This window comes from Phlebotomus argentipes, unplaced genomic scaffold (genome assembly GCF_947086385.1).
Source record: "Phlebotomus argentipes unplaced genomic scaffold, Phlebotomus argentipes genome assembly contig_2, whole genome shotgun sequence".
NCBI classification, from domain to species: Eukaryota; Metazoa; Arthropoda; class Insecta; order Diptera; family Psychodidae; genus Phlebotomus; species Phlebotomus argentipes.
Genome location: NW_026776162.1, coordinates 1,022,074 through 1,034,350, shown reverse-complemented (window position 1 = coordinate 1,034,350; position 12,277 = coordinate 1,022,074). Strand labels below are relative to the sequence as shown.

Below are 12,277 nucleotides of genomic sequence, written 5' to 3'. Positions count from 1 at the left end.
TCACCCAGTGACGAATGGGAAATGTTGTTGGACTTATACAGGTGAATGCGATTTTAGAATCATCGTGACATGGACATTTTGGCAGCTTACATCCAATCCTTCTTTCTCTCGCTCTTTCTCTCTTTCTCTCTTCAAAATCAACATTTTTTCCTGGGCTTGCAGTTGAGAAAACCCACCCACACAAGTTCCTCAAACATCGCCCAATTGGAAAGGTATAGATAAGATAAACACGCGTAAAGGCTGCGTAATCAGTGGATGTGTGTTGACTTGAGGAATTATTGCGATAACACAGCGCACGAATGCCATGTTATATCAATGAAAAGCAAACATACGCACACTCGACACCCAATGTTAAGAGGAAGAGAGCGAAAAGAGACCATCGAGGCCAAGAAATGCAGAACTGATTGTAAAATACACATATAAAAATTCGAGAGGAAATTACTTCAATCATCTCGATTATCAACTCACAGATAATTTACTTGTACGATCTTTTTTCCTCACGGTACTAAATTTTAGATAAAATATTTGTCAGTTGTATTTCACCTGCGTTATTTGGCCACTCTATTGCATAATATCGCAAGGCACTTCTCGTCGCAATGATGTTCGCCATGGTGACGAAAGTTAAACACGAATTTGACAGACAGGAGAGTTGGAAAACTCTTACATGGCGTTAGTCAAAAAATTATTATTGACATGCTCTTTGGGCGCCTTTTAAAAAATCAACAACAATCAATTAAGCAAGGGACTTGTAATGAAATGAGGTGAAAGAAGGAAAAATTCCTCAATCCCTTTCAAAATTCATCATCAACACACACACACACACACACGAACGCACAAACTCTTGAGAATTTGAGAGAGAGCGAGAGAGAGAGATGTAATCATTGCTCGAGAGCGGAATTCCCTTATGCATTTACAATTCCACATCCAAATGATTTTATTTTAACAATCTATTTACAATGTGTGACATAATTCGTGATGAATTGTAAAGCTCACATGGTGATGTGAGAAAAAAAACAGATCACACAGCTAACATGCTGGATAATTAATCTCATTTTACACCTGGTGACACGACAAAGAGCCAAGGAAGTGTTGAGACGACAAGGAAGACCCGCAGAGAGGTGTCTATTATATGGGAAATCGCACAATTTTTCACGCAATTTGCACCAAATTGACTCAAATCTCTCGACAAAAGCGTCTCTTTCACTCATCTTCTTCTTCACACGAAATACCCAACTGGTCAAATCGCGAATTTCACTCCACTCTACTTGACCAAAGTCTCCCTCTTACTCCCATTCACACCACACAAACCCATCATCATCAGAGATATGTGGCCACAGTGTGAGCAAATCTCGACCGCAGGCCTAAGAAAAGGAGCATCAAGTAGTGTGTCAGTGGAAAAAAAGAGGTGGAATATGGCGAAAAATAATCAAATTGCGAATTAATAGCGTTGCAAATTAGCAAAAATACACAAAACACACTTTTTCCCCTCCGTGCCTTTGGCAGTCCATCATCAACAGACCTCTTTTTGGCAAAAAGAACTTCATTAGAGGCCCCATACACAACAGAGAATCACATCCACACATCCGAATCACACCCGGAAAGGTACAAATTCAAGAGAGTGTGCTTCAGTTAATTTCTCATCTGAATACAAAATCTTTCCATCTCACAACATATTGCGCACAGAGACACGCAGCAAATCGTGCCAAGTGAGGCAAAAAAAGGCGTCTCAAAGAATTTAACTACATACACTAAGTACCCTCAATTTTCACTAAATACTAAATTGAATAATCTCTCCGGTGTAATTTTAACTCTACCGCAAAAGACTCTTTTTTTCATCCATCACCATTCTTGCTCTCTCTCTCCCTCTCACTCTCTTTCATCTTTCACCTCCGCGCGGAGCAAATTTTAGCCAGTTTTTGAACTCACTTAACGCCAAAAGACCTTCCTAATAAGACCACTTTCTCGCATTTTATCATATTTTTCTCCATATTCATAATGAAGGGACACGGCGTGGTGTAAAAAAAATGCATTCTGTGTGTTGGAAAGATGGAGAAGTCATAAGTTGAATGTGGAAAGAGAGTGACAATGATTTTTTTCTCTCCACACACAGTCTTATCTAGTTTGAAAAGCGTTCAATTGAATTTTAAATACACAAACCTCCTCATTCATTCAACTCACTGAACGCCCAAGAGAGGCAGGTCGCAGGCGCACCAGCCATTCTACACTGGAACAAGTCAAGTAGACCTTAAGCAAGACTTGACTTCTTGAGGCCAATAAGGTTCTGACACACGACAGTTCTTTACCTGCTCATATGATATGAATATATAAAAATGGTAAATTGACATGTTCAGAATACTATAAACAGTGACAACTGAATGAATGAATAGTCGTAATATTTGCATTTTTGCACTTCATTCAAAGTGTGTGTTCATTACAAATGAGTATTCTTTACCATAAATTTTAAATGAGCATTTTGTTCTCATAAAATCCAATTGAAAGCACGTTCCTGTTGTAAACTCTACCTAATGTGATTTCACTTCTGCCAATGGAGTCGCTATTGGAGAGGCAGCAGACTCAGAATAGGTAAATTTCGTATTTATGACCATTTCTCAAAATTACCTCCACACTCAGGCGTCATTTTATTTACACTCCAAGCCATTGACAACGTTTTCAAACCCTTCAGTGAACTTTAAACTGTGACTCACTGGCGAAATATGCAGAGAAATGACTCGTGCAATAATTGATTAGTGGCAGTTGCGATTGGATGGTGCGATTGTAGAAGAAATGACACAGTTGAGAGACACTAATCATCATTCACGGGAGCAACAAAATGTTGCATCCATTGGAGAATGATTTAAATGAGTCTCTCTTCAATATGCGAACGGAAGGCAGTGGAGAAAGGTGCTCTTTTCAGATATATTCAACATTTCATTCTGCATTGACATCACACAAGAAGTTGTGCGTTCAACATGAGCAAAAAAGGGAGAAGAAGAGCTGTAATTATGAGAGGAAATATAATATGAAAAACCCTCCCACTTTTGGGAGGTGATTTAGAATCTTTCGCTCGACAAAACTCTCTCATTTGCCTCCGCACGGCGATGAATGACACGGAGAGCCTGAAAACAGGTGCATCGCATTCATCTTTGGCGTGCAAAAATGCCTCATCTTTATGGCCTCTCTCTCTCTCTCGTTCTTCCTTTCTGCCCGGCAATTCGGACTGCCTTCATCACCTGTTCGCAAGTCAGGGACGCAGAGATTCAATGCCTCATCGCACAGATTCCAAAGGCGCAGCCATTTAAGGGAAAGTAAAGTATTTGCACAGTGCAATCGATATAGCGAAAGAGGGTCAATCAATTTCCCTGCCAAAATAGTCACACAATCATTCGGGTGCCAATCAAATTCACAGAAATTGTTTGATATATTTAGAACAACAAACTGGAGGGAAAGAGAGACAAACCTAAAAAAAATTCCACAAGAGCTCGCAAAGACTTGAGATTTAAGAGGAATATACTCTAAAAATAGATAAAATAATCTCCCTCAGAGACAAAACATTCTCAATTCTCACTCACAAGAGGAAATATAATCTGGAAAAATCCCTCCAAATGAAATGTAAAAAATGTCTTTCACTGAGTTTCTCACAAGATCTCTTTCTCAGAAAGTTCACTCGTCAGTTGTTAACCAATTAGTGAATAGATTTAGCAATTCATTGGAAGTCAACTTGATTGTTGGTGTTTCATTTCACATCTTTGTAGGAAACTTTAATAATCAGTTAGCTGATCAAATAAATCGATGATCAGCAAATCGGCAAATTTGTTGTTATCATCTGCATCAAGTGAACATATTAAGAAAATCGGGAGAAACAGGAAAAAGAAAGAGACTTTCTGTGAGCATCTTTATTCCGGATTTGAATAACAAGTTCGTTCTAGTTCAATGTGAGACTCTCTGTCATCAATGTTCCGATCAGAAGCCAATAAGATTGTTAATCCTTTGGGCTAAGAAACATGCCGAATGTGACAAATCCATTCATATTTGAAGTGAAGCACAAAAACTTAGGCCTTGTCGGAAGTTTTGGCACACTTTCGTCAAAACTTTAATACTATATTGTTTCGTTAGTGTAAATAGGAATGTGTGAAATTTCGCATTTGATCTATTTGCACACCAAAAATCTTATGGAAGTGACAAAGTAAACAAATAATAAAACAAATGCACTCGCCAGTTTGTCACTATTCCAGCCAGAGCGAGACAGTCGAGTGCATTTTCTGGCTCACGTGTGCGGATTGAGCGTCAGAAGCCCGGAAAATGCTGAAGACGGAGAATGTGAGTAAGAGGAAATCTGCCCATCAGCTTCCTGCCCGACATGGAGTGAAATTAATTCATAAAATCATTGATCAGTGACTCACATTTTCTCACAGAGTCTCTTTTCTCTCTTTGCACACCGCACAAGATCACTTGGATGTGGTTTGTGGCTTTATGGAAGAATCTCAAGGCGAGACACTCTTGCGCTCACGAGAAGAGAGCATGGAAAGCACCACTCACGAGGGATGCACTTTTGGGAACCGCGAGACGCGCAATGTGACTTCCGTCCGGGTGGCGCGCGAGGCAAAAACTGCCCGCGAGAATCGTGCCATGAAGAGCCGCGACGGCGAGTGGGCCCCACCATCGCGCTCTTGTCCAGAAAGTGACTCAATCCACGCACACACTCGCAATCTTCCCGTCCAACGCGGAGAAATCCGCTCAGATTGCCCACAAATTCGCCGAATTCCGCCTGAATTCCACTGGGGAGCTGTCGCTGAGGGTGTGGAGCCTCCCCGGGGGGTGATTTTGGACAGGCGAAGCAGTTGGATTGGGGTGAAAATACCACTCTTTGGCAGGCAACGCGACACAACTACAAGCGTGGCGCATTCCAAATTCCAAGGCCTCCTCCAGTCTCCACATTACCACTCGATTTTAACACATTTCCCATTAATTTTCCACACTCCTTGCACACTGCGAGAGTCCTCTGACCACTCAACTCACCTCTCGTGTGAAATTTCTGCTAATCCAGGCGGTTTTTCACGGGATTTCCACAAATTTTCACTCACAACACTACACAACGGCTCGCAGACACCATGAAAAAATGAAACTGACAAACCGCAGGGCTACCACTCCTTCGGCAACTCTCCCGTTCCGCCGATATTCCCGATTCACCGTTACATCAAACGATATATCGGCAAGAATAAATACACGCGACAATATTTTTTTATTGCAGGATTCTGAGCAAACTTTAACAGTTATTTCCACTAGTGAGACATCATCGACGTATGAATCAGTAAGTAATATTTCGTGATGAAGAGATCCAGAAAAGTACCGGTATTTAGGGGAATATCGACGATGTGCCATAAAATGCCCATTTGGCCGACTGGCCGACAACATGGCAGCCTTTTATAGGCGGGGGATGCGAATTGACGTTTGTGTGGAAGTCCCGTGAAATTTCGCTCTATTTTCACGTTTTGCGTGTGATTTTGTGGCTAAATTGTGTGCTTTCGTGAAGCGTCACACTTTTCTTCACGTGTGCAAGTAAAAGACTGTGTGCAGGTGGACGCTGAGGGGTGGAAAAGAGACTAGAAGTGGGCACGCAGGTGTAGTTCGGCACAATGGCCGGTAGAGGTGGCTATGATAATCAGAGGTAATTTTCCCCTTGCCAAAATCCTCCAAAATCACGCCTTTTCCACGTGTGTACATCTGCGGGTGGCTGCCGGACAGCAACCTCCGCGGGGGCAGCGTGGCAGGGATGTGCCCGGAAGGGCGGAGAGTGCGCAAATGGGCGTGATGTGATGCACCGTGACGGACACGTTGTCCGCTGAGCGTCTCCGGAAGTGGCCGATAAGATTGGCGCATTGACGGGGCTTTTCTCTTTTCAGGGGCTACGGGGATCGCAAGAAACCCCTGCCCACGGAGCCACCGTATCTCGCCTTTGTGGGCAACCTGCCGCAGGGACTCGTGCAGGGCGACGTGACGAAGATCTTCCAGAACTTCGACGTGAAGAATGTGCGGCTGGTGAAGGACAAGGAGACGGACCACTTCAAGGGCTTCTGCTATGTGGAGTTCGAGACGCTGGACAATCTCGAGCGGGCGCTAGAGCTGGACGGGCGCATTCAGCTGGAGGACTCCACGCAGTTGCTGCGGATCGATGTCGCCGAGCAGAAGAAGTTCGACCGCGGCGGCTTCAAGGGTCGCGGTCCGCCGCGCCAGAGCGGCGGGGGCGGGGGCGGAGGCGGCGGTGGTGGCGGAGGAGGATTCAAGAGCGGCAGCCGAGATGGCGGGCGCGGATTCAATGACGGAGGCTTTGGCGGCCGCAATGACTTCGATCGTCGCGGCGGCGGAGGTGGCGGCGGCGGCCCGGGTGGCCGCCAATTTAGCGGTGAGTTTGTCCACACTGCCAGAAATCGTTGTGCAATCTTTTTAACCAAGCTGCGAGGCTATAATTAGACTCCGTTGCAGATCGCGGGCCGAATCGCGGGCGGTACGGCAACTTCTCTGAGGAAGGCGGCCGCGACGACTGGAATCGCGAGGGTGGACGCGGTTATGGCGAGCGCGGGCGCGACGGGGGCTTCGGTGGCGGCGGCGGCGGCGGCGGCGGCGGCGGCGGAGGCCGAGATGACCGGTATGGAAACTACAGGCGCGGTCACGGCGGCGGCGGTGGCGGCGGATCCAGTGGCCATGACCGCGAGTTCGAGAAGCGGCACGAAGACTTGAAACCCATGCCAATCAGTGAGTACACACTTAATGACTTCCTTCCCTTAGCCGAAGAGTTTGCATTCCGTTCCGGAAGCTAATCTCGGCTGAGTTCTCAACTCTGATCGGTTTTCAATGACTCGTCGCATCACTCTGTGAATGAAGGCATTTACAAGGGCAATGGAGAAATGTTGGCAAAGAAGATAAGCATTGCATTTCCTTAGTTAATGTAAAACTGGGAATTCAGACATCAAATCGTATTGCAACGTTACTGTTGATGTGAAGTTCCAGCTCTTTAACATGAAATAAAGACGAATTTAAGCATTTTTACTAATCATTTGGATGTAAAACGCTTCTGATTGAATTCCATTAATGGCATTTCTTTTCTGCCCTATAGAAAAGAATGAAGAAAACGATCGTCGACACTAAAACTCAAGCTTAGGGCATCAGAACTTTGGCAAGAGAAATGAAATTGTTATGAAAAAATGTTGTGAAATTCACAAATGATGAACGATGCACATGAATTTGGTGGTGCTTTTGAGAGAAGACGAAAGCTAAAAGGTGTTCTTATTTGACAACTATTGTAGATGACGATGGCAGGCCGCGGCTCAAGCTGAATCCGCGCACGGTGAAGGAGCCGATAAACTCCTTGGCAGAGACGAAACAGGCGGCATCAATTTTCGGGAGTGCGCGTCCACGTGAGGAGAAGATGGAGAAGCAGGACGACTAGGTCGACGGTGCAGAGATGCAAGCGGTCTCTCCGGCTGAGGTGACCGCAGTAATAAGAGATAAATTAATGGTAGATGAGCGTGAGATTTAATCCCCCAAATGATATGAGAAAGCGATTCTTTTTGCGATGCGCAGCCACGATAAATTTCCACACAAGTTATTCAGTGAGAGCCGAAGAGGTTTGAATGGTAATAAATATCAGCATAATCACATGAAACTTCAACAGAAACTGCTACACAGAGATAAATGAGAATTTGTAAATGCGATAAAAGGGAGAGAGAGTGAGAGAAAAGGATGCGATTTTGCGAGCTCCACACAGAATAATTCAAAGTTTTCTTGCAAAGTGTTTTAGAGGTGAAGAAAAAGAGATAGAGAAAAGAAAGCAAGTGCGAATTCAATGCGCGATTCAACATTTTCAATGCGAGTGTGAAGATTAAAATATCAAGAGGAGAATCTAACATAGCTGAAAAGCACGTAGAAAATCACAGAGTGAGAAAAGTTAGGGGAAAATTTGATGAAAATATTGAGAGTTTAATATAATTAAAGAGATATTTGTAATATTTAGTAAGTCCAACACAAGCGAGGTGAAAAGTAAAGAATAGTTTTTGTAGTTTGTTGCTGTTTCTGCTCTTAAGTTTATATACAATTCTTTTTTTTTTTCCTATTCGTACTTGATAAATTTGTCTCGACTAAGAATTATACAAATAAGAGTAAAGAGAGAAAGAAAACTTAACAAAGAGGAAATAATTGTATTCAAGCCTATTTTTTCTGTTTATTTGTAAAGAAGAAAAGCAAGAAGACATTTGTAAGGACAATTATTTAAAGAGATTTGCTTTTACAAGAGTTTAAAAAAAAGAAGTAGTCTGACTATAAAAAGAAATATTTAATAAACTGTGGTAAGTTTAGACAAGTAAAGAAGAAGAAAAAAAAACAAGAGTGGAAAGAAAAGCAAAAAAGATAATAGCGAAAAAACACGAATTTACCTTATTTTTGATAAAATATTGCGGAAAAAAGAGAAAAATAAAACATTTGAGAGAATTTCCTCTCAAGAATTCTTTGACTCACACAATAAATTTAACAATAAACGAGCAGAAGAACTCTCGACACAATGAAACTATTATTAAATGTATTCTCTTTCCGACGCTGCGAGTCCACCTAATCGCTGCTCGGCTGCCTCGCGGCGCCCCTCAGCGATTAGGTGGACTCGAAATGGAACACGTCAGATGAACATAGCTTGATATTCTTTCTCTTCTTCTAAGGCGAATGAATTATTTAGATAAATTTTAATTATTATTTATATTACAGCCTCGAGAGAAAATGTTCTTTTCATAACACACTCATTTTCCGTGCAGAAAACAAGGGAAATGTAATTAGGGCGAGAGAAAGAGGCGGAGAAGAAGAATGCAATGATTAACATTAGGAATTATGCTTGCAAAAATCTATCACCCTATTCATCATATTTGCGCAATACAAAGTAGAAATTGTTGAGATGGGATGAGAAGCAGTGCGCTGAACACTTTAATCTCATATTGAATTTGTGTAAATAGTGAAATACCATCCGCAAGGAGGGCACTTTTGACTTGGACATGATAATGCAGACAGTTTTACGCGCGCGCCCTTCAGCTCCCGACTTTTATTGACTATAGAGACTTTTGACCTTTTGCATTAACGTATATTAAACCCATAAAAGGAAAATAATTATACACTGAATGAATAGAATATAAAAAACTATGATAAAAAATCCTCTAAAAAAAAGTTTAAAACCGAAAGAAAATCCATAAAAATGTATTTGTACAAAATCTGTACCTCTAAGTAAAGAAGGAGAAAAAAAACACTTTGATGAATTATAAAGCGTAATAATTATGAATTCTGTAACTCTAATGAATAAAGATATCTTTTTAATTTTATTCTAATGTCTTTTCGACCGGCGAATTTTTTAAAATAAATTTTTCAATTATTTTTGGTTATGAACAGTCGCGCGCGCGCACTAGAGATACTGGAATTAAAGCAGAAGGCATTGAGGTAATGCAGTCTCAACTCTTGAGCGCTGGGATTTTCTCGGCCAGCTTCACCTTTCAGCTTTTCTCGAGGCTTTTCTGACAAACAACGCAAACTTCATTGAAGTATTTTCAAATAAATCTTGACATTCGTGACAATGCCGGTAATTTAAAAGTTTTTCTATTTTAAGAATCATGAATTGATTTTCAAAAAATAGAAATATTAGCAAAAATGAGAAATGATCCCAAACCAATGGAATCTGTCACGAAACTAGTGAATCTATCTATCTATCTTAAACCAATTAAGTGATAAGATTTCCAATCTGCGAGACCACGATGACTTGCAATAACCGCGGAGTTCTGAAAGTGCCGCGCAACGTCAGAGGCTCTGCGATTGGTGCGAGTGTTTTGGAAGAAAGACGAAGAATCGCAAAATGGAAAATTTGGGCATGAAAAGTAGAGGTATAATTGGATAAATATGTGGAGTTAAGAGCAGAATCATGGTATTAACGCGTCGCAAAATGAGACAGTGTCTACTCATAGGAATCATCATAATTCTGAGTGAGTTCTCGGTTAACCTAACAAAACTGCCCTCTGGGCAGCTGGACATTCCTCTAATCCATGCTCCGTTGCAGTGGTCGGCCTGTACAGGTCGTGGGCCAGCACTGTGAGTGTGAAGAAGGGTAGCGCCACGCCGGGGGATGCTGTGGTGGAGGTTCTGTCGGAGCCGCACGCCCAGGAGACAGCGGATTCACTGACGCGCCAGCTGGAGGCCACGAGACGGCGTGTGGCGCAGCTGGAGCGAAAGATCCTCGATCTGGAGACGCGCATCCCCATCAAATATCCGGACGTGAAGTATCTGAACTACAAGAATCGCCGGCGAATCCTCGTAACTGGCGGCGCGGGCTTCGTGGGGTCGCATCTGGTGGATCTGCTCATGATGGAGGGGCACGAGGTGATCGTGGTGGACAATTTCTTCACCGGGCGCAAGCGGAACGTGGAGCACTGGTTCGGTCACGAGAACTTCGAGCTCATCCACCATGACATCGTGAATCCGCTGTTTATCGAAGTGGACGAGATTTATCATCTCGCCAGTCCCGCCTCGCCGCCTCACTACATGTACAATCCCGTGAAGACCATTAAGACCAACACGATGGGTGAGTGTCCGGGAGTCTCCTGGCCCAAATTCACCAACATGTGCGGTAAACATTTCGTCAGTTCCATCACCCATTATCTTATCTGCGCGCTGACAGTAGTCCAAGAAAGCCAATTTACCTACTCAACACAGGGTTGAACAGTGAAACAAGTCCCGAAGTGGACTAACGACATTCCTCCACTGATAAAGAATCACAGCGTGAGATTCAGTTTGATTTACAAGCAATTTGTCGCCTCACTTTCACAATACTTCCTTATCAGACCGTCGGCGTTGTTACGCACTCGTGAGATACACACTGAAACGACTCAATCTTCCGCAGGAACCATAAATGTGTTGGGCTTGGCGAAGCGTGTCGGTGCCAAAGTGCTGATCGCCAGCACGTCCGAGGTTTACGGCGATCCGGACGTGCATCCGCAGCCGGAGACTTACTGGGGCCACGTGAATCCCATCGGGCCGCGCGCGTGCTATGACGAGGGCAAGCGCGTCTCGGAGACGCTGAGCTACGCGTACGCCAAGCAGGAGAACGTGAAGGTGCGCGTGGCCAGGATCTTCAACACCTACGGTCCACGGATGCACATGAACGACGGCCGTGTGGTGTCCAATTTTATTCTCCAGGCGCTGCAGAACGAGTCAATTACAGTGAGTTTCTGGACATTCATTAATTCTTTATACCAATTCAGATATTTCTAAGAATATTTAAAATGTTTTAACCGTTTTAACACCGTAAAACAAAGGAAATGAGAAACAGATCGTAACGTAGTAAAAGCAGAAACAGTTTCATCTATATATTTATTGTGCTACTTAATAAAAAGCACTTTCTTTGCAAAGTTTAACCAGATACTTTCATATGAGAAATATTCTAGTGGGCGTGGAATCCGAATGGGCGGAGCTCAGGGACCTTCTCACTTACTTGCACCTCTTTGCAGATCTACGGGAATGGGAAGCAGACGAGGTCCTTTCAGTACGTCACGGACCTCGTGGATGGCCTGGTGGCACTGATGCACTCAAACTACAGTCAGCCAGTGAACATTGGGAATCCGGTGGAGCACACGATAGAGGAGTTTGCGGAGATTATTCACGATCTCGTGGGTGGGAAGAGTGTGATCAAGCAGATGGCAGCCGTGGAGGACGATCCGCAGCGCCGGAAGCCTGACATCACCAGGGCCAAGAAGTACCTCAACTGGGAACCCAGAGTGAGTTGTCGAGCCTCTTTTCGATTGATTCTCGGGTGACTGATGGGCATTTTTCAGGTCCCGCTGAAGTTGGGCCTCGAGAAGACGATCGAGTACTTCCGCAAGGAATTGGCCAGAACCAATCATCACTCACAGCGCAATGTGTTTGTGCCGCGACACGCTGATGACTCCTAAAACTACTAGTATCTCCGGGGCGGGGCAGGGAGGGGGAGGAGGCGAAAGAGACTGAATAATCTTTCGGCGATCTTCTCACTCGTGGACGACGGAAGGGCGGCCGCGAGGGGGCTTTTCCTCCGCCCGCAGAGACGCCGCGGAGGCGAGGGAGAGATCGTGTGTCGATGTACCTGTTTTGTTAATCTGTATAAATGATGTATATGTAGAGCCAGGAAGTCGTAGGAATTTTACTGTAGCCGTTTTTAGACTTTAATGAAGCAAAGGAGCACACTCTCTCACCTTCCGGAGATCTCGTGCGGCGCACGCCCCGCCGT

General features: G+C 43.9%; 3 protein-coding genes across 8 annotated transcripts in view; 2 read left to right on the top strand and 1 right to left on the bottom strand.

Moving 5' to 3' along the window:
• The window catches only part of LOC132263550 (klarsicht protein), a 91,437-nt gene extending 86,137 nt beyond the window's left edge, over window positions 1–5,300 (bottom strand). For 3 of the 5 annotated variants that reach the window (XM_059763361.1, XM_059763379.1, XM_059763396.1), the window contains exon 1: window positions 5,017–5,300. The gene's annotated coding sequence lies outside the window, so the exon portion shown is untranslated. Of the gene's footprint in view, window positions 1–4,400; window positions 4,477–5,016 lie in introns of those variants that run through there. The other 2 variants (XM_059763370.1, XM_059763388.1) reach the window with 1 other exon arrangement.
• Window positions 5,301–5,403: 103 nt separating this feature from the next.
• On the top strand, window positions 5,404–8,327 carry LOC132263756 (eukaryotic translation initiation factor 4H-like). 2 transcript variants are annotated; one of them, XM_059763712.1, is made up of 4 exons: window positions 5,404–5,665; window positions 5,901–6,400; window positions 6,481–6,750; window positions 7,302–8,327. In XM_059763712.1, the coding sequence occupies exons 1-4, from the start codon at window positions 5,634–5,636 to the stop codon at window positions 7,442–7,444; spliced, it is 945 nt and encodes a 314-aa protein (XP_059619695.1). In that variant the 5' UTR covers window positions 5,404–5,633; the 3' UTR covers window positions 7,445–8,327. The 2 variants fall into 2 exon arrangements, with proteins under 2 accessions (XP_059619695.1, XP_059619685.1); XM_059763702.1 differs by having other exon boundaries at window positions 6,469–6,750.
• A 1,475-nt stretch (window positions 8,328–9,802) lies between these two features.
• Window positions 9,803–11,971, top strand: LOC132263314 (UDP-glucuronic acid decarboxylase 1). Its single transcript, XM_059763018.1, has 5 exons — window positions 9,803–10,001; window positions 10,076–10,597; window positions 10,916–11,235; window positions 11,523–11,789; window positions 11,847–11,971. The coding sequence occupies exons 1-5, from the start codon at window positions 9,941–9,943 to the stop codon at window positions 11,961–11,963; spliced, it is 1,287 nt and encodes a 428-aa protein (XP_059619001.1). The 5' UTR covers window positions 9,803–9,940; the 3' UTR covers window positions 11,964–11,971.
• The last annotated feature ends 306 nt before the right edge of the window (window positions 11,972–12,277 follow it).

Bases quoted from the DNA above. Each gene is read 5' to 3' on its own strand.
- LOC132263314 (XM_059763018.1), top strand. From the start codon at position 9,941: ATGGTATTAACGCGTCGCAAAATGAGACAGTGTCTACTCATAGGAATC. The intron at 10,002-10,075 runs GTGAGTTCTCGG...GCTCCGTTGCAG, and splicing joins AGGAATCATCATAATTCTGA to TGGTCGGCCTGTACAGGTCG. The intron at 10,598-10,915 runs GTGAGTGTCCGG...AATCTTCCGCAG, and splicing joins CATTAAGACCAACACGATGG to GAACCATAAATGTGTTGGGC.
- LOC132263756 (XM_059763702.1), top strand. From the start codon at position 5,634: ATGGCCGGTAGAGGTGGCTATGATAATCAGAG. The intron at 5,666-5,900 runs GTAATTTTCCCC...TTCTCTTTTCAG, and splicing joins GGTGGCTATGATAATCAGAG to GGGCTACGGGGATCGCAAGA. The intron at 6,751-7,301 runs GTGAGTACACAC...CAACTATTGTAG, and splicing joins CTTGAAACCCATGCCAATCA to ATGACGATGGCAGGCCGCGG.